The sequence below is a fragment of the Peromyscus californicus genome, unplaced genomic scaffold (genome assembly GCF_007827085.1).
Source record: "Peromyscus californicus insignis strain IS unplaced genomic scaffold, ASM782708v3 Scaffold_8__1_contigs__length_139910024, whole genome shotgun sequence".
NCBI classification, from domain to species: domain Eukaryota; kingdom Metazoa; phylum Chordata; class Mammalia; order Rodentia; family Cricetidae; genus Peromyscus; species Peromyscus californicus.
In genome coordinates, this window is record NW_026294606.1 from 41,423,715 (window position 1) to 41,445,413 (window position 21,699).

General features: G+C 39.4%; 2 protein-coding genes across 2 annotated transcripts; both read left to right on the forward strand.

The window, feature by feature from the left end:
• Positions 1-529: 529 nt before the first annotated feature.
• LOC128103765 (putative olfactory receptor 2W6) lies at positions 530-1,483 on the forward strand. Its single transcript, XM_052728398.1, has one exon. The coding sequence runs from the start codon at positions 530-532 to the stop codon at positions 1,481-1,483; it is 954 nt and encodes a 317-aa protein (XP_052584358.1).
• An 8,814-nt stretch (positions 1,484-10,297) lies between these two features.
• LOC128104365 (olfactory receptor 11) lies at positions 10,298-11,239 on the forward strand. Its single transcript, XM_052729249.1, has one exon. The coding sequence runs from the start codon at positions 10,298-10,300 to the stop codon at positions 11,237-11,239; it is 942 nt and encodes a 313-aa protein (XP_052585209.1).
• The last annotated feature ends 10,460 nt before the right edge of the window (positions 11,240-21,699 follow it).

Sequence of the window (21,699 nt, forward strand, 5' to 3'; positions counted from 1 at the left end):
GTGGTGAGAAAGTTTTCAGAATGACATTTGACCCAACAGGAAGTCCATGTCCCTAATCTAGGAACAAGCCCCTATCCTACCCAAAGGGGACAGGCTACAAGGACAATTAGGTATTTCTCCATTTTTAAAAGTGATGGGAAAATTCAGTGTTAGTTTGTGAATGAATCAAATTTTTAGAGACAGGTATTTACACAGTCTCCAACTCGCTGGCCTTGAACTCCTGAGCCACCTGTCTGCCTCTGAGGTGCAAGGTTACAGGGATGCCATCAATCACCTTTCTGAAGGTAGTCTTTTACAGCCTGCTAATGAAAGATTGTGATTGAAAATGTTGACAAATAATCACAACCAGGAGCTCTAAAAACTCAAATTTGATACTTTTCAGAGCAGATGATGATTTAGATCAGTCCCTATTGAAACTTTAGGTCCTGCATTTCTAGAGAGGTTCCTGCTGTACCACTTTACAGTCATTCTCTTTTGAGACAGCACGTCTGCGATCTTCACCGACACTGTCTTTCTTCTCCTAGGTAATATGTGGTCGCAGGTGATGGAAAAGGACAACAGGAGCTCTTTTGAAGGCTTCATCCTGGTGGGCTTCTCGGACCGTCCTCGCCTAGAGCTGATCCTCTTCGTGGTAGTTCTCTCTTTTTATCTGCTAACTCTTCTTGGCAACGTGACCATCATCTTGCTTTCAGCCCTGGATTCCCGGCTGCATACACCCATGTATTTCTTTCTGGCCAACCTCTCATTCCTGGACATGTGTTTCACCACGGGCTCCATCCCACAGATGCTCTATAACCTCTGGGGTCCAGACAAGACCATCAGCTATGTGGGTTGCGCCATCCAGCTGTACTTTGTTTTAGCCTTGGGAGGGGTAGAGTGTGTTCTCCTGGCTGTCATGGCATATGACCGCTATGCTGCTGTCTGCAAGCCTCTGCACTACACCGTCATCATGCACCCTCGCCTCTGCGGGCAGCTGGCTTCTGCAGCATGGTTGAGTGGCTTTGGCAATTCTCTCATAATGGCACCCCAGACGTTGATGTTGCCCCGCTGTGGGCACAGACGGGTGGAACACTTTCTCTGTGAGATGCCAGCGCTGATTGGCATGGCCTGTGTGGACACTATGGCCCTGGAGGCACTGGCTTTTGCCTTGGCGATTTTTATCATCCTGGCACCACTTATCCTCATCCTTATCTCCTACGGCTACATTGCCAGAGCAGTGCTTAGGATCAAGTCAGCGGCTGGGCGAAAGAAAGCCTTCAACACCTGCAGCTCCCACTTAATTGTTGTTTCCCTCTTCTACGGCACCATCATATACATGTACCTCCAGCCGGCCAACACTTACTCCCAAGACCAGGGCAAGTTCCTCACTCTTTTCTACACCATTGTCACACCTAGTGTTAACCCCCTGATCTATACTCTGAGAAACAAAGATGTCAAAGAGGCCATAAAGAAAGTGCTAGGGAAGGGGAGCACAGAAGTATAATAACAAAGGATCATGTTTAGGTTTTATCTTTTTACCCACATTCTTTATACACTACTAGACCTAGGAATGGTCTGGGATTACAGACAGAAGGGACATTTTATGAGAAAGACAGGTTGCCGGAATAAGATAGCTCTCCTATATTGAAAACCATTATGTCCTCTCAAGTTCCTGAAGTTTATCACCAAGGGGTTCTAACTTGAATAAAACAATTATCTATCTTTTCAAAATACCAACTGGGAATGTCATCATCACTTTTTAAAAACTACAATGAGTGTGCCTAGTAGGTCCTTAACAAATATGAGAAGGAAGTTCTTAGAAGTAATACAGAAGAAACATTTGATAGTTTCTAGAAAATTCCAATGTGCTTTTCTAGTGCCAAATACCTACTCAAGAGCCAAAACAATTAGTTCAATCATCTGGCTTTAATATCTCCAATACCATAATTGACTTGCAGAGTGTGTGCATTTGAAATCACACATATACATTACTGATCTTAAAGATTCATGTTTGACTTTCAAGCAGAGTGTGTGCATTTGAAATCACACATATACATTACTGATCTTAAAGATTCATGTTTGACTTTCAAGCAAGAGACACTAAAGGAGAAAACATGTAAAGCAAGATGAAGAGGAGAAAGTTCTTGTCAATATTTAATGTACCTGTCAATGCCAAGAAAGGGCAAAGGAGTCTTCTTGCTTCAAATGTTTACTTTATTTCTCTACTCTTCCCATATGTTATGAAAATATTTTCAATAGAGGAGGAAAGAAAAGAGATGAATGGCGGGGATTGCTGTAATATTTGTGATTGGTTAGTCTCTGAATATTGATCCCTTCCTGTCTATGATGTTACCGACAGCATTGCCTCCCTGCTAGTCTGGTGATCACTTTGAGCAGGTCACACTGCACCTCTTTAAACACCCACCACAGGCTCCAGTGTTTGGACACTAGGTCCCCAGCTGGTGGCACTGTGTTGTGAAGTTGTGGAGGCTTGTGGGAAGTAGAGCTTCACTACAAGAAGTAGGACACTGAGATCTGGGCTTGAGGTTATGCATCCCTACCCCACTTCCTTGTCCACTTCCTGCTTCCTGTTCTACAGACATATGAGGAGGTAAGGAGCCCTAGCCACACTCTCCTGCACTGTGATATTGCTACCATGCTTTCCCCTCCATGCTAGAGTATAAAACAAAATAAACTATAAGCCAATTAATCCCTACTTAAGTTGCTTTTTTAAAAAATTGACAGCAAGGTCTTACTATGTGGCAAGGAAGAAATTAAAAGACAGAATACATACTTCTATTGAAACATTAATTTTTGTAGGCCTCTTAATGGAACTCCAGATTAATTCATTTCCCACGGTATCTCTTTTTGCTTTACAATGTTCTTCTCTAAAATATTTAATATCACCACAACAAGTTACAGGGACTAACAACGTGAGAACTCTGGGTAAAAGCATCATTATGTCTTATAGACATTTCCACAGTCCAGTAGTTTATTGAATAATTTACAAAGTATACTACTTAAGCAGAAAGTAAGATAAATTACAAAATACCCTATCATCTTATGAGCACTGTAGAATATCACTCAAAATAAAGTATAGAAGAAACATTTTATCTTATGCTCTTTGAGTTTTTCCTTTCACTAATCACGAGTCATCCTTACCTATTGATATTTTCAATAGATGGGCATGTAGTTATGATGATCATTAGGATTCTGTTGAGCAAGACATCAGAAAGTACATTCCAGCAAACTTCTGCATGACAGAGATGAGGAGGCAACAGGTCAGACATATGAGGAGAGTGTTCCCGGCAGAAGTAGCAATGTGTGCAACCTTCAGATCAGGATGATGAGAAGGACCAAAAAGAGGGATGGAGAAGTAGGAGGGATCAGGAGCAAGAGCCATCCTGGAAAGGAAGGTGCTTCCAGAAGGAAAATGGGAGCAATGTTGTAAAATGTGGCTCATTGGCCAAGTGAGGTAGGACCTGAAAATCAGTCCTTAGATATCATCAATCTTGTGAGACCCAGCAAGCCAGCACAAGCAGAGTGATTGCATGAAATCTGAGTGGAGAATGTGGGAGACAGAGTGGGACATCTGAGAGCCAGGCAGCCAAGGTGGATCTTCTGTTGAAGGAAAACTGCAAAGAGCAGAGAAAGGGGGTAATGTAGAAAAGGGTTGTAAGATAAAAGAGAATATTTAAGATGAGCGAAATTATAGCATGTTTATAAGATAGAAAGAGAGGAATGATCTAGTCACAAATAATGACATAGAAAGGGAAGAAGACTGCAAAAATGAAGATTTAAGTAGGCAAACAGGAAAACGATCCATGAGATTAGAATGATTGGCTTTAGGCAGAAGTTCACAGTGTAAGAGGGAAGGCTCCTGCCTAAGCATAGATGTGAATGTTCAGGTTGATAAAAGCATGGGAGCTTGTGTGTTGAGTTCTTTTCTGATTGTTTTTCTTCTCACCATGAAATAGGAATAAGGAGGTGAAATTTTATTATAAACCTTTAAATATATTAGAGTAGCAAATAAAAATATCGATACATTGGTATTTGGAAGTATTAGGGAGACATTGGAGCAAAGGCAGAAGGGGTGATTTGTGTGGCAACAAGGTATTAGAGCCAAGTATCGTGAGACCAGGTTATGGGACATTATGACCCATTCGCAGATTGTTGACAATCATGATGAAAAGAAAGCAAAGAGCTTCTCTTTCAACCTACTATAGATGGGAACATATATGGGAGAATACAAACTTTAAAGTAGCCAATTCAGTCTTTCAACATGGCTCAGCAGGCAGAGGTGCCTGCCACCAGGCCTGGTGACCTCAGCTCACTCCCCAGGATTTGCATGGTAGAAGGAGAGAGCTAGCTCCCACAAGTTGTCTGACATCCACACACATGCAGCAGGACTGCAGGACAATGCATGTACACATACACACATACATAGACAATAAATAAAATGTAGTAAAGATTTACAGTAGCATATTTTAAAGCCACCAATTAAAAAGGAGAGGAGGGGCTTATTTGAGTAGATGATACAGAAAAGGTAAAACAGAAACAAAACAATAAAACATCTGTTGAGGCCCTAGGGCTGACCTTCTCCCTTGTATGTTCCACCACTGTCCATGCAAGTGTAGTTTTACTCAAACAAACATTGCTTGTTGATATTCTCTTTGTGTCTGGAGGAATTCTTCTCAATGATGACAGAACAAAACAGAAAATTCTGTAAAAAAAGAAAAGTATAAAGTATGTTTAGATCAATTGGGTCACTATTTCATAATTAATATTGTGTTATTTTTTTCTATCACTATTTTCTTACTCAACAAAATCACACTTGAGTACTTCTGACTCCTTGTAATTATATATTCTTCCTTGCCCCCCCCCCCCCCACAGTTCTCCACACAGCCGTAACTATACAGCTCATGGCTTTCTCACTTATAACACTTTACACAGTTCCTTCACACTCTCATACAGCTCTTTGCACAGGTCCTATACATAGCAGCAGCTCTTTCACACAGCCCTCACTCACACACACTCACTCACACACACTCACTCACACACACTCACTCACACACACTCACTCACACACACTCATTCACACACACGTACTTCTACATTATTCACTCTTCACTCACTCACTCTTTCACCCACTCACTTCTTCACATTTCCCTCGTGCTTCTTCATCTCTCACTCAGCACACACACACACACACACACACACACACACACACACACACACACACACGCACACACACACTTCACTCACATTCTGCAGCAGCTCTCACATAGCTCAACACAGCCTTCTCCACACACCACCGCTCCTCTCTCACAGCCAAATTCTGGACAATTATAAGTTACAGTTTCAGAGCCTGACCCTCTCATCATAACACAAGATAAGTCACTTAGTTTCTCTGGGGCTAGTAATGTCACATTGACCCATGCATGTAGCTCTAAGTTGGTGAGGGATCCCAGACAGTAAACAATTGCCGGAACCTTGAGCAGTCAGGGTACATGCAGACTATATCTCAACGTAAACAGTTGGCCTTGATTTAGCAATAGACAACACCTGAGAATTAGTCTTGGTGTATTTTCTGCAGGGGAAACTTAGTCTGTTTTAAATTTGTTCTGAAGCCTAAAATTAGCTGTCTTTGAGATTGAGAATACTGTTACTTTTCTGTGTCGGTGACGAAGAATATTCTGGTATTATTTCTGTTCATCGGAATAATCAGCTTAAACAGAAATCATCTTCCTGACCATCCATAGCTAAATGTGTGCCTCAAAAGTATAAAACACACCACCAAAGGACTGTGGAAAGAACCTCACAACTGTTCTTATTAGGGAGACATAGCAGTGGCACCCGAGAAAGTTATGGACAGAAAACAACCAGTCATTCACAGTCAGTAACCCCACGGCTTTGCCCAGTGGTGGCCCCCAACAGGGAATCATGCATCTAGTGGGTTGACCTGTTAAATATTAGTTGTCACTGCTGTGCATTCCCATGGCCCCCTGCAGTTCTATTTACTTCTGGAAGGCCTGTAACAATATTTTGTGAGGACTCTTTTCTCCTTCACTAGCACCAGCAATATGAGATCTGCTGACTTCTTTTCCTTATGTGGTAGATGACTTATCTTTATTACTTAACTATATTTCCTTGAATATTCAGAAAATTAAAACCTACTCTGATAGATTTGCTATCTGAATTCTATATTCATATTTTCAGCCCTTTGCTACTATATTATTTACAGTCTCTGGAGTAATATGACACACTTTATTTTTCTTGTACTTATTCATTTGAAAAACTGATATGAGACTATATATTAGAACATATAAAATAAATCTTGATTAGGGAAGATTATTGAAAAATGCAAATCAAATTATTAAGTTTGTAAAAATGTGAGAAACTTCATTGAACACAGAGACGGCTTAATTAAGCAAAACCTAAAAAAGAAAATAACTATTTGGCTATGTAAGAAACAAAAGTAGCCTTCTATGAGCTGAGATAATAAAAACATGTCCATAGTTCCAGAATTCACAGATGTCCATTCTATAAACATTGATCTCAGATCCAATTATACAGTGAACCCACAGTTCTCTGTGGCTTCACTGAATTCTCTTGGTGCCTTTACAGAAGGAAACAAATTATTACATTGATGGCACAAATTTGAATCTTTACTGCATAAAGTATTTTAGTCCCTATTAACATTCCCTTTTGTCTTGGACACAGTTGAGGAGAAGGTCCCCAGGGGAAGAGCACTACAGAAAAAATCTGGGTGAGAGGTAAAGAGCTGATTCACAGAGAACCCCACTGGGTATCATCCTTGGTTCTAATAAGGGTTGCCATCCTTTTGAGCAAGCCAGAGCACAGCCCAGCACTGAGGAATCTCGCTCTAGCCACTCCCGGCAGTCCTGATAGGGAGGACTCTGAAAAGAGCAGTGAGTGCCCACTGTGCCATGCAATGCCAGAAAATACATGCTCCAGTTACCCACAAGACTTCCTTATTCCCTTGTTTTCTGAATTACTCCTGAATGAAGATCTCATAACTTGTCACCAAAGAGTGGAATGAGGGGGGTGGAGCACAGTTCATCCCATCAGGCTGATGCTGAAGAGTTTATGAAGACATTCTTGGAGCTGCATATTTCTAATGAGTCCGTTTGGAATTTAAAGTTCCTTGAACTAGCACACAGACACAAACCATCGTGTCCCTAAGGCTCCACGTGGGGTATGTGGAACACTTTCTTAAAACGTTGTATAAAGCATATTGGAAAAAGACAAACTGAAATTTGGGGGCTGGAACATTTATTTTATGGATTGCTTGCCATTACGGCATTTAGAAAACATTGACTCAGTCTTAGTTTCTTCATTCCGTTTACTTTTCTTATAGTGGCTATATGGGAACACTTGTTTGTTCTCTGCTGAAAAAAAAAAAAAAAAAAAACCTTAGGAGCAGAGCAGCCTTGTGTCCTAACCTGTTTGTTACCTACAGCTTATAAAACCATAAATCTAGATTTACCTTTAAATTTAAACTAAAGGTAAATTTAAATTTCTATTTCTCAACCTTTAAATTTAGATTTGCCTACAACCTGGTCTTTGAAAATGAAGAAAAATCAGCCAGCTTTGCTATTTCTTAAAGCTAAATTACGATGTTTGGTGAAAGCTACACTTATCATTTCTCCTTACACTCCAGCTGCAAAAGAGCAGCTCAGCCCAGCGTTTTTTTGTTTGTTTGTTTGTTTGTTTTTGTTTTTTGTTTTTTTTTTTAATTTATTTTAATTTATTTTGCAATACAATTCAGTTCTACATATCAGCCACAGATTCCCTTGTTCTCGCCCCTCCCGTCCCCCTCACCTTCCCCCCAACCCCCCCCCCATTCCCATCTCCTCCAGGGCAAAGCCTTCCCCACAGACTGAGGTCAACCTGGTAGACTCAGTCCAGGTAGGTCTAGTCCCCTCCTCCCAGGCCGAGCCAAAAAAATCAATATGGCGCTTTCTTAGAAAATTGGGAATCAATCTCCCCCAAGATCCAGCTATACCACTCTTGGGCATATACCCAAGAAATGCTCAACCACACCATAAGAGCACTTGTTCAGCTATGTTCATATCAGCATTGTTTGTAATAGCCAGAACATGGAAACAACCCAGATGCCCTTCAACTGAAGAATGGATAAACAAAATGTGGTACATATACACAATGGAATACTACTCAGCCCAGCGTTTTAAAAGCTCTCCAGCTCCGAGTGTTGAGAAAGGCTGTCCCTGCAGATGCTGCCAACAGAACTCCACTCAAGAGCAGAGAATGAGGTTGTGTGTCCTTTTACCTCTCAGCTCAGACAGGGAACTCCATTATAGGAGTTATCAGGTCGACAGCATCAGCTGACTTCTTTGCTAGAAGTGCAGAGACTCGGGGTTCTGGGTCTGTTTCAGTTGTTAACATGTCCTTCCATTTTTACACCCTGATGATCCTAACAATTCAAGACGCTTCAACTTTCTCAGTACAAAGGATACTTCAGTTTTTATCCAAATAATCTCCTTTTTGTAATGGATTTAATTGAGATCACTGAATGTTTGCAGAATAGGAAAACTTGACCCTGAAGAGAGAAAAGTTCAATGTAACCCTGAGAGGCACTGCAATCTCCCTTCTGCATTGTCTTCAGCACATTATTTTTCTGTCTCCCTGTCTTTCCCAGCAATGACCTGTCCCTGCTCTGACTACTGTGGATCATGGGGAGATATTCCCTGTGCTTTCAAATGCCACCACACAGTGATTTCACAATGACAGGAGAATGTCCATTCTTTTGTAATTACTGGTCTTAGTGTGGGTGAGAAGGTATTGTCTTCTTATCAACCAGAGCTCCTTGCAGGGTCTGGTTGTGACTGAATTCCAGCAAATAAATGCCATATTGAGAACTGGTCTGGAAAGGCCACTGACCCACCGCTTATGTCCATACAATGAGACACCTTCTGAATAGTACTCGAGGAGATGTCCCCCTTGATATTATAGTTAGGGCGAACCTACAGCTTTTCACCTCAACAAGACCGCTTCTAAGGCTGGAGGAGTTTTATTACTGATAAACCAGGACAGCAGAATGACCTCAGCAGTCCTTGGAGGGACTATGGGTTAGCGTCACCTTAGTTATATGAGCTTGATGGCATTTTAAAGCCCTGGAGGAACTTGGGAAATCTCAAAGTTGTGACATCTCTCCTTACCCATCATGTATTCTGCTTCAGAATTCCTACCAGTGCAATACTTTCCTCCCTTCTCCTCTTCTTCGCTCATCTGCCCCTTGCTTTCCTATTTTCTGATTAGTTCCGTGGTCCATTTTTAAACTGAGTTGTTTATTTTCTTACTGTTCAGTTTTTTTTTTAGTTCTTTCTCTATATAGATATTAAACCCCTGTCAGATGTATACCTGGTTAAAAAAAAAAATCCAACTTTCCATTCTGTAGACTGCTCTGTCGTTGGAACGATGGTGTCCTTTACTGTACAGAAGATTTTTAGTTTCTTAATGTGTATGCCATCAAGGATCTGTTCAGAAAGCCCTGTCCGGTGCCAATGAGTTCAAGTCTTTCTCTACTTTCTCCCCTCTCTGGATATCAGGTCTTACGTTAAAGTCCCGACCCATCTGGAGTTGAGTTTTGTGCAGGGTAAGAGATCAAGTTTCATTCTCCATGTAGCTGCCCCGTTTGGTTAAAGATGCTGCGTTTCCTCCAGTGGTTTTCATTGGTCTCTTTTTAAAAAACCTATGTGGCTGAAGGAGTGTGGGTTTGTGTGTGGCTCCTCAATTCTACTCTACTGATCAGCACATCTGCTTTTCTGACTGTGCCATGCTGTTTTTACTATACAGCTCTCTAATACAACTTGAGCTCCCCAACAGTTTTTGACATTGACAATAAAGAATGTGGTGGGGATTATATCTAAATCTTCCTGCCAAAGGCTGTGTAGGAAGTTCCAAAAACAAGAATTAACCAAATGGCAAAGAATCAGCAAACAAACGTACAATTTGTCTGAGTCGTGAATGTGCTTTTTAAATTTTAGCATTCAGTTTAGATATGTGGGTGTGGACACAGAAACTTCAGAAACACCTAGGTAACTGGTTCAACTGTAATTTCAACTGTACTTTTTTTGTGGTACAAGCAATACCAGTTATGTAAATGTCTTCAAACTTGTAGTAAGTAAAAATACATAACTGAAACAGTTAATAAACGTGGCTATAAAGCACTGTAAAAGCAAATAAATACATGCTAAATATACAATAGTTAATATGTGTGAATTGACTTCTTGAATTTTTGTGTTTCAGGAAAACATACGTTATAACGATGATCATGAGTTGGGCAAATGAGAGCATCACAGAAGAGCTTGTTCTCTTAGGTTTCTCAGATCAGCCATGGCTAGAGTCTCCACTCTTTGTGGTCTTCTTGACTTCTTACATAGTGACCATCTTTGGAAATTTCAACATCATTGTGCTGTCCCGTTTGGACCCTAAACTCCGCACTCCTATGTACTTCTTTTTGACTAATCTGTCAGTCATAGATCTTTGTTACATCACATGCACAGTTCCACAAATGCTGGTAAATTTACGCAGCATTAGGAAAGTTATCAGTTATGGTGGCTGTGTGGTCCAGCTTTTCATGTTTCTGGCCTTGGGGGCTACCGAGTGTGTTCTGCTGCCAGTCATGTCCTTCGACAGGTTTGTAGCCATCTGTCGGCCTCTCCATTACTCAGTCATCATGCACCACAGGCTCTGCCTCCAGTTGGCAGCTGTATCCTGGATCATTGGCTTTGGGAACTCAGTGTGGCTGTCCATCCTAACTCTACAGCTACCACGCTGTGGCCACTATGTCATAGATCATTTCCTCTGTGAAGTTCCTGCCCTGCTCAAGTTGTCCTGTGTGGATACAACTGCAAATGAAGCCGAACTGTTCTTTGTTAGTGTGATTTTCCATTTGGTACCTTTGACACTCATCCTTATATCATATGCCTTTATTGCCCAAGCAATCTTGAAAATCCAATCTGCTGAGGGTCGACAAAAAGCATTTGGGACCTGTGGCTCCCATCTAATAGTGGTCTCCCTGTTTTATGGTACAGCTATCTCCATGTATCTACTGCCTCCTTCACCACATTCCAAGGACCCAAGGAAGATGGTTTCCCTCTTCTATGGAATTATTGCCCCCATGTTGAACCCCCTAATCTATACACTTAGGAACAAAGAGGTAAAGGAAGCCTTTAAAAGGTTAATCAAGAGAGTCTTCTTAACCAAGAATTAAGTGGTATGGGAAAGATAAAGGGCACCCAGGTTGCTCCCCTCTTCCTGTTGTGCTGATGGAGAAATGGAGTCTCCTGACTGCACTGTGGTACATTTTTCTCCAGAGACTCAAACCCAAGCTAGGGCCCTGAACATTTCCTAGTGTTGATAAAAGTGTTTAGATTGTTGTTGAAAACACTGAACCTAGTCCTATCCCTGAGCCTAATTCTTTAAATCATCTTATAAACACCACATTGTAACCCTTTTACTACACAGAAGACATGATGGAACATCTTTGTCTCACTGTTCATCAGGGGAAAGAACCGTTGGCAACTTGCTTAGCTCCTTCAAGCACTAACGGAAAAGGAGTAGCGATAGTGGACAGTCCTGTCTTCCTCTTGATCCTAACTGGATTTCTTAGAGCTTTTTTTCCTTTAGGAGGATGTTGGTTATTGGCTTGTCATCTGTACCTTGATTTCACTGCACATTTCCCTCCACTCCTGTTCTCTTTAGGTTTTCTCTAGTGAAAGCATATTGGATTTTGCCAAGGGCATTTTCTGCTGCTATTGCAATGATCATTTGAATTTTGTTCTCAAGTCTACTGATAAGATTTATTATATTTGTTAACTTACATATGTTGAAACATCCTTGTAGAATAAAGTCGACTTGATCATGGTTGGTCTTTTCGATATATGTCTGCAGTTAGGTTGCAAGTATTTTATAAATTATTTTTGCATCTATGTTAATGAGGGATATTGGCTTGTAGTTTGTGTATGTATGTATGTGTGTGTGTCTGGGGGGGGGTGTCTTACCTTGTCTTGGTTTTAGAGTAATACTGGCTTTATTGAGAAAGTTTAGAAGTGCTCTGTTTCTATTTTTAATAATTTAAGAAGTGTTGGTTGTAAATCTTTGAAAGTCGCCTGGAGTTCTGCTGTGAATCCATCTGGACCTGAGCTCTCCTTAATCAGAAGGCTTTTTAATCACAGTCTCAAGCTCCTTGTTTTTGTGAATCTGTATAAATTGTTGATTTCTTCTTGGCTTAATTTTGGTATTTTGGATGGATCTAGAAATGTTTCCATTTCTTTTAGATTTTCTTCTCTTTTTTAAGAAATTTTTTATTCATTTTACATACCAACCACAGATTTCCCCCTCTCATCCCTCCTTCCACTCCCCCCACCTCAGACTTCCCTCCCCAACCCACCACCTATCCCCTCCTCTGAAAAGGTAATGTCTCCCATAGGGAGTCAGCAAAGCCTGGTACATTCAGTTGAGGCAGGTCCAAGCCCCTCCCCCTGTATCAGACTTTGCAAGGTGTCCCACCATAGGGAATGGGCAACAGAAAGCCAGCTCATGCACCAGGAATGGATCCTGATCCCAGTGTCAGGGGGCCCCTTAAGCAGACCAACCTACACAACTGTCTCTCTTATGCAGAGGGCCTAGTCCAGTCCCATGCAGGCTCCACAACTGTTGGTCTAAAGTTCATGAGTTCCTACTAGCTTGGTTCCATTGTCTCTGTAGATTTCCCTATCATGATCATGATGCTCCTTGCTCATAGAATCCCTCCTCCCTCTCCTCAACTGTACTGCTGGAGCTCAGCCTGGTGCTTGGCTGTGGATCTCTGAATCTGCTTCCATCAGTTACTGGATGAAGGCTCTATGATGACAGTTATGGTATTCACCAATCTGATTACCAGGGTAGGCCAGTTCAGGCACCCTCTCCACTATTGCTAGGAGTCTAAGCTGAGGTCATCCTTGTGGATTCCTGGGAATCCCTAGTACCAGGTTTCCCCCTATCCCTGTTTTTGTCTCCCTCTATCAAGATCTCTCTTTCATTGCTGATTTTCTGACTTAATGCAGTACAAGTTTTTAAAGTATAACTTTATACTATCCTGAATTTCTTTGGTGTCTCTTGTAATATTTCCCTTTTTATATATGATTCTGTTAATTTGGGTCATCTCTTTCTTTCAGGTAATTAATCCCTTGTCAAATATATCTCATAGTTATTTTCTCTCAATGTATGACTTTCTGTTTTCTTTTTTTTTTAAGGATTTATTTATTTATTATGTATACAATGTTCTGCCTGCATGTATGCCTGCAAGCCAGAAGAGGGTGCCAGATCTCATTACAGATGGTTGTGAGCCACCACGTGGTTGCTGGGAATTGAACTCAGGACCTCTGGAAGAACAGCCAGTGCTTTTAACTGCTGAGCCATCTCTCAAGCCCTTGTTTTCTTTTTTAAATGCCTTTATTAAAATATAACTAGCACACAAAAATTTGCCCATTTACTATGACCATTTCAATGATTTTTAGTGTGTTCATAGAACATAATTAATATCATCACAGTCTAGTTTTAAGACATTTTCATCATCCTAAAGAGAAACCAAGAACACACAAACAGACATTCCCTATTCCATCTCCCAACCCCAGCCTAACCCCAGACATTTTACTAAAGTAGACACCATCCTTGAATCAGATAATGATTCTATCGTCATCTCAACTTTGAACTTCTTAACCTCTAGGACTGTGAGAGACAAATTTCTGTCATTCATTAACTACCCAGTACACGGTATTTGGTTTTAGCAGACTGACTTGGCTAAATATTTATAAAGGTTCCAGGAATGCTTCAAAAGAATATGTGTTCTGGTATTGTGTGGAGAGCTCTATAAATGCCAATTAATTTCTTTTGGCTGGTTGTGTCATTGATGTATTCCATACAATGAATTAGAAGATTCAATACTGCTAAGACATGGCTTCCTGATTTGACTTTGTAGATGCACTGCAATTCCAATTGAATTTCAATAAGATATCTCACAGATAGAAACTGTATGATACTAAGGATTAACTGGAAAAATAAAAACATATAGGATATCAAAAATATAAAAAAAGCAAAAAGTTGGGGCTCATCTTACTCAATATGAAGACTTACTATAACATTTCAGTAATCAAGTCTGCCCAGTATTGGCAAAATAATAAACCACATATAAGTGGACCAGAATAAAGAGTCAGGCATGCACAATCAACTGACTATTGACAAAGGAATTATTCTTTTCAATCATCAGTGCTAGAGTAATTGGTTAGTTATGTGTAAGAATATGAAACTAGATATAAGCTAGCTATTCAAAACTGATCATAGATCTAAGTTAAAACAATAAAAATTCTAAGTAAAAACATTTTTTAAAATCTATGCCATCCTGTCTTATGTTATTAATTCTTAGATACATCATCAAAGTCACAATGTATGAAAGAAAACTGGTAGCTATAACCCAAATTAAAAAATTAAACTTTACCAAAAATACAGATTAAAGAAATATTGTAAAATACATATTTCATAAAGATCTTATATGGAAATAATATAATACAAAAGCCTTCTAAGTTAACAGTATAAAAGTACATTCCAACTTTAAAATGAACAAAATGTTTGAGCAAGTAACTCACCAAAGCAGATATACACATAACAACAAAACATGAAAAGATAGTGTCATTTTTATTAGTAAATTGCAAATCAAAATTACAAGGATCAACACCACATACCTACCCAATGATGAAATGAAAAGTTTTAGAAAAAGATGTTGGAAATGGTTACATGACACACAATAACACTGATGAGCTTTTTTAATGGTTACAATTGTAAATGTTATATTAATTGTATACAATAAAAATTAAATACTGAATATAATCTAAATCTGTTTATATAACATTTACAATATAATTATAAAGATAAAGAACAGATTGGTGGTTTCTGCAGAATGTACATATGATCAGTATCTAGCTGTATGTACATATGCATATTTAGTGCTACAGAAATGAACACAAACTAGATGCAGTTGTTCAACTGATAAGAACAAATTTATAAGTTGATTCTCTTCCATGTACAAGAAAACAATTTTATAAGGTAAGTTTAGAATTAGATTTGTTTTTCATTGAAAATAGAATCTTCTCTCATACAATACGTAACAACCACAGTTTCCCCTCCCTCCTCTCCTCCCAGCTACCACCACCTCCCCTCTCCCCCAGATCCACTCCCCCTCCATTCTTCTTCAGAAAAGAGCAGGCCTCCAAGAGACAGCAAGGAAACATGACAAAACAAGATGTAGCAAAACAAGGCAAAAGCCCTCATACCGAGGCTGGACAGGGCAAACCGATTGGACGAAAAGAGTCCGAAGAGCAGGTAAAAGAATCAGAGACACATCCATACCCACTGTGAGGAGTTCCACAAAAACACCAAGCTAAGAGCCATAGCACATGCAGAAGACCTGGTGTGGACCCATGTAGGCCCCTTTTCGATTCAGTCTCTGTGAGCCCATGTGAGTCCTGCTTAGTTGATTCAATGGGCCATGTTCTCCTGGTATAGTTCATCCCCTCTGACTCCTACAATCTTTCCTCTCCTTCCACAGGATTCCCTGAGCTCTGAAGGGAGGGACCCAATGGAGACAGGCAATTTAGACTCTCTGGGTATAATGTCTGACTGTGGGTCTCTGTACCCACTACAATATGTGGCCAGAGGAAGCCTTTCTGATGATGACTTGACAAGGCACCAATCAATGAGTATAGCAGAATATCATTAGGAATTATTTCAATATTTTTCTTTTTTTTTTTTTTTGCCAGTCACATTTGGTTCTATCCTAGGTCTCTGATCTATCCAGTCTTCAGTTCCTCCATCCAGAAGAATTAGATTTCTTATACCTCATGTAAAATTATCATAATCAAAATTGATTATTTATTAATAAAAACAATTATTTTTGTTCCAGTGTACTGTATTTACCTCCTCCTTTTATAGATTCAAGTTTCTGAGATTTGAGGAATAGGAACATAGGGTCTGTGTTGTCATTGATAGCAAGAGACTCATTATGCTAACTTTATTGGGATGTAGGGCTAGGGAGCAGGGTAATAAATTCAGTCCTTGGGCCAGTGAGTAGTCTCTTGCTGCCAAGCTTCATGACCCGAGTGACATCTGCAAAGTCCACCAAGGGAAAGCACATATCCAACTCCCACAATTGTCCTCTGATTTCTCCACAGAAGTAAGTAAATGCATCTTGACTGAAACCTGTCCCATCCTAGCTCCAGTGGGGCCAGAAACCTACCTAGGAGTCATTTCTTCAGGTCTTAAGTATATAATTGGAGTTCATGTACTTGATACTTGAGCTAACATTCACATTAGGTCTTTGGACTATGGGATGAGGACTATCACAGAGGGAAGTCTAAGATATACCTTTAAACTTGCTGTCCTGCCAATCCCCCACTCATAGGTGTTAAATCAAAGTAATATTGTTTCTTAGGGGATAATAGTAAGATTCAGTTCTGCCATCAAAGACATACAGTATACATAAATTTTCTCTATCATCTCCACTTAAATTCTCCAATCTGACTCCTTCAGAGCTTGGACACATCCTGTAGAATGACTATAGATTACTGCAATGTTGGCCAATTAGCAAATCCAAACACAACTTCTGGGCTAAATTAACAAGACCTTAGAAATATGCTATGCTCATCTACTAAATAATACATGCATATATATTTTTCATTATATATATTCATAACATGCATTATATATAATATATAATTAGTTAAGAATTTATCACAGTGAGTTGTTTTTTGCTATATTCACCTCTTCCCCAACTCCTCTCAGATCCAGCTCCAGCCAACTTTGTATCCTTTTATGTTTACGCATCAAGTCCAAATTGTGTTGCCCATATATCAGTGAATGTTTAACTTCCAGTGGGAGGAACATGGTCAACTTACCAGTGGCAGCGCTTATTTTTTTCATGGATTTTACTTTACTTTTTTAATTTTCAAAATTTTTCATACAATATATTTTTATCATATTTTCCCCTCCCAGATTCTCCTCATCTTCCTACCCACCCAACTTCATGCTTTTTCCATCTCTCTTTCTAAAAAAAAAGCATCAAAAAATGAAAGTTGAAACAAAAAACAAGCATAAAAAGAAAATCAATGAGACAAAAAAGTCAAAACAAAAAAAGCATTAACAAATGGAATCCATTTTGTATTTGGTCAGCTACTTCAGGGAATGGGGTCTGCCCTAAAATGTGGATGATATAACTAGTGGCACTCTACTGAAAAAAATAGATTTTCCCTTTCCCAGCAGGTATCAGTTACCTGCTTCTCGGTTAAGGATGGGACTTTGTGTCCACTTCCCCTTCTCAATGCTGGAACTTTGTCAGTTTGAGTATGTGCAAGTTTTCTACATGCTGGCACAGAGTTGGTTAATTTTATATTGGTACTGTTGTTTCTGGAAGACAGTGTTTGTTGTGTCATCCACTACCTCTGGATCTTAAAATATTTCTTCCTTCTCTTCTGAAAAAATTATTCAGCTTTGAAGGGAGGAATTTGAAAAAAGCATCCCATTTAGGGCTGAGTGCTCCAAAGTCTCTCACATTCTGCACATTATCCAGGTATGGGTCTCTGTGTTAATTTCTATCTACTGCAAAAAGAAGCCTCTCTAATGAGAATTGAGCAATGTATTGACCTATGGGTTTAGCAATAAATCATTAGGACTCATTTTATTGCTGTGTTCTTTTAGCAGAATAATAGAAGTCTGTTCCCCTATCCCAGTGGCCTGTTATCAGGTTCTTGGCCACTTTAGCACTGTCATGTATGGATCCATCTCATGGAGTGGATCTTACATCCAAAAAGAAAAAAAGGTTGGTTACTCCCATAACATTTGTACCACTAATGCACCACCATATTTTGCAGGTAGGTTTCTATTGTAGTTCATATAATTTGTAGCGGGATGGTACTGATGATTACTTTTCTCCTTTAGTAGCAATATACATTCTAACACAGTGAATGCTAGTCAGTAGGAGTGAAGCTGCTAGTTGGGCACCAGCTTGATTTCTCCATGTTTGATGATATAAGTTAATTGTATCTTCAGCAATAAGGACTTAACCATGAGGTTATCGACAGTAACCAATAGCCTTGGTAATAATCTGTAATGTTTAGAGAACATCTATCAGATGCTCATTAGCCAATGACTCCACAAGATGTAACCCATTTCTACCACTGGATGTTTTACTTGTTGTCGTAAGGTGTCTAGTTGGGGCATTGTGTTCCATATTAAATAGTGACTCTTAATTTTTTTCATGTATGCATATATTCTATTAAGCTTCTACAATAATAGGTATTGGCCTTTGATGTTAGCTGTCCCTCTCTATAGTCCCTCCCTAGCCATTTACTTCCCTTCTCCATTTAATCCTTATATTCTACTTTCTCCTTTATCTCTTTATAATGCTGTACTCTACTTCCCCTTCTTTGGAAGATCCCTTCCTCCTCCAAGGCCCTTTACTAGCTACATAACCTCTGTGGTTATTCAGATTGAAACACACATATCTAAACCTTAATATTAACTTAATATCCACATGTATATATATCTTATAAGAGAAAACATACTTTGTTATTTGGATCTTGGTTACCTCACGCAGGATGATTACTTCTAGCTTCTTCCATTTACCTGCAAATTTCATTTTTCTCAACAGCTGAATAATATTCATTGTTTAAATTCACCACATTTTCATTATCTTTTTTAAAATATATATATTTATTTTATGTATATGAGTGACCTGTCTTCATGAATACTAGAAGAGGGAATCAGATCCCATAACAGATGGTTGTGAGCCACCATGTGGGTGCTAGGAATTGAACTCGGGACCTCTGGAAGAGCAGCCAGTGCTCTTAACCCCTGAGCCATCTCTCCAGTCCCTTCATTATCTTTTTATCAGTTGAGGGGGGCTGTTCCCAATCTCTGGCTGTTTAACACAATAAAGACATGGATAAGCAAATATCTCTGTATAAGATATAGAGTCCTTTGTTTATTTGCCCAAGAGTGGTATGTCTGGATCTTGTGGTAGATCTATTTTTGGTCTTTAATGAACATTCACACTAATTTCCACATGGGCTAGACCAGTTTTGCACTTCCAGCAGCAATAACAAGTGTTTCCCTTTCTCCACATCCTCACCAGCAGGAGCTGGCATTTCTTTTATTTGTTTTGGACATTCTGACTGGAATAAAATGAAATCTTAAAATAGTTTTAATCTGAAACTTCCTGATGGCTAAGGTTGTTGAACATATTTAAAATGCTTCTCAGCCATTTGTGTTTTATCTTTTGAGAACATCCCATTTTTAAATTGGGATATTTGTTTTCTTGATGGTCATGTTTTTTTATGTATTGTAGATACTGTCTATAAGATGTATCATTGTCAAAGTTTTTTTTTCAGTTCTATAAGCTGCCACTCTGCTGTTCAGCACCTTCTTAGCTTCACGAGGACCCATTTGCTAACTTTCTGTTTGACTCTGCCTTTACCCAGTCTTCGTTCAGTAGTGAGTTGGTCAACTTCCATGAATTTGTACACTTTCTGCTATTTCTGTTGTTGATATACAGCTTTAATCCATGGTGGCCAGGTAAGATGCAGGGTGTTATTTCAATTTTTAATTGCTGCTGAAACTTGTTTGTGCCCTCATATATGGTCAATTTTGGAGAAAGTTCCATGGATTGCTGAGAAGAAAGTATATTCTATTGTGTTAGGGTAGAATGTTCTGTAGATATCTATTAGGTCCATTTGATTTATGACGTTCTTTAACTCCAGAATTTCTCTGTTTAATTTTTGTCTGGATGACCTGTTTATTGACGGAGATTAGGGTATTGAAAACTCCCACTCTCAATGTGTGATGGTCAACATGTGATTTAAGCTGTAGTAGTCTTCCTTTCAAGAACTTGGGTGCCCCTGTGTTTGGTGCATAAATGTTTAGAATTGTGATAGCCTCTCGGTAGATTTTCCTTTAATGAGTGTATAGTATCCCTTTCACCTCTTTTGATAAATTTTGGGTTGAAGTCTATTTTGTCAGATATTAAAATAGCTACACTTTCTTGCTTCCTGGTTCCATTTTCCTTGAAACAACTGTTTTTCATCCTTTTCCCTGAGATGATGTCTGTCTGCTGTAGGTCTGTCTCATCGCATTATCTTCTGGAACACCAGCCCCCAAATAATGACACAGAGACTTATTATTAATTATGAAAGCTTGGCCTTTCGCTTAGGCTTGTTCCCAACTAGCTCTTTTTTTTTTTTTTCTGGAGCTGAGGACCAAACCCAGGGCCTTGTGCTTGCGAGGCAAGCGCTCTACCACTGAGCTAAATCCCCAACCCCCAACTAGCTCTTATAATTTAAATTAACCTGCTTCTATTAATCTACTTTCTGCCTCATGACTTTTTACCTCTCCTCCATTCTGTAAGTCCAATTCCCTCCATGTCTCACTGGCATCTTCTGCGCTCCTGGATTCTAACCCTGAGTTCCTCTCTCTCCCCAGAAGTACCACCTAACCTCTCCTGCCTATCTATTCAACTCTTTATTAAACCAATCAGAATAAAACAGTGACACATTTTCACACAGTGTGAACAAATATCTTGCAACATCTGTCTTTGGTGCTAAGGTTTGTTTCTTGCATGCAGCAGAATCATGGATAATGCCACAGGAATGTCCATGAAGTAGCACTGATGAGCCATGGACTTAGATGCACTGTTTATGGAAGAAATTAATATTCTGAAAAATATAAACAGAAACTTTTCATAAGAAATGACATGAGAGCTAAGTGGTGGTGGTGCACACCTTTAATCCCAGCACTCAAGAGGCAGAGACAGAAGGATCTCTGTGAGTTCGAGCTCAGCCTGGCCTACATAATGAGTTCCAGGACAGCCAGGGCTACACAGAGAAACCTTGTCTTAAAAAATAAAAAATAATAATAAATAATAAAAAAGAAGCAACATAATACAGCTCAGGGATGATAAAAAAGAAATATGGATAATGTTCTCTAATTCAACTTGTTAATTTATGTCTTTTATTGAGGGATTGAGACCATTAATAATGAGAATTGCTTATTATTTTCCATTATTTTGTTGTGGTGGTATAGGTTTTTCCCCTCTTTTGATTAATTGTTCTAGGATTATCTCTTCCTTGTATCTTCTTGGGTGTAGTTACCCTTCTCTTCAGACTGAAGTATTCCTTCTATTTCATTCTGTAGGGCTGCATTGGTGAACAAAAATTCCTTAAATTTAGTTTTATTATGAAATGTTTTTCTTTCTCCATTAGTTGTGATTGGTAATTTTGCTGACCATAGTAGTCTGGCTGCCATCTGTGATCTCATAGAGCTTACACAATATCCATCCTGGACGTTCTAGCCTTCAGAGTCTCCATTGAAAAGTCAGGTGTTATTCAAATGGACCTGACTTTGTATGTGACTTGGCCATTTTCCTTTGTAGCTTTCAATATGCTTTCTTTGTTCTGCACATTTAGTATTTTGAACATGTATTGTGGGGAGTTTCTTTTCTGCTCCTATCATGACCAAAAGCAAATTGGGTAGAGAAGGGCTTATTTCAGCTTGCAGTTGTAGTCTAGCACAAAGGGAATTCAGGACAGGTACTGAAGTCAGGAACCAGGAAACAGAAATTGAAGCAGAAGCTCTGGAGGAATTCCACTT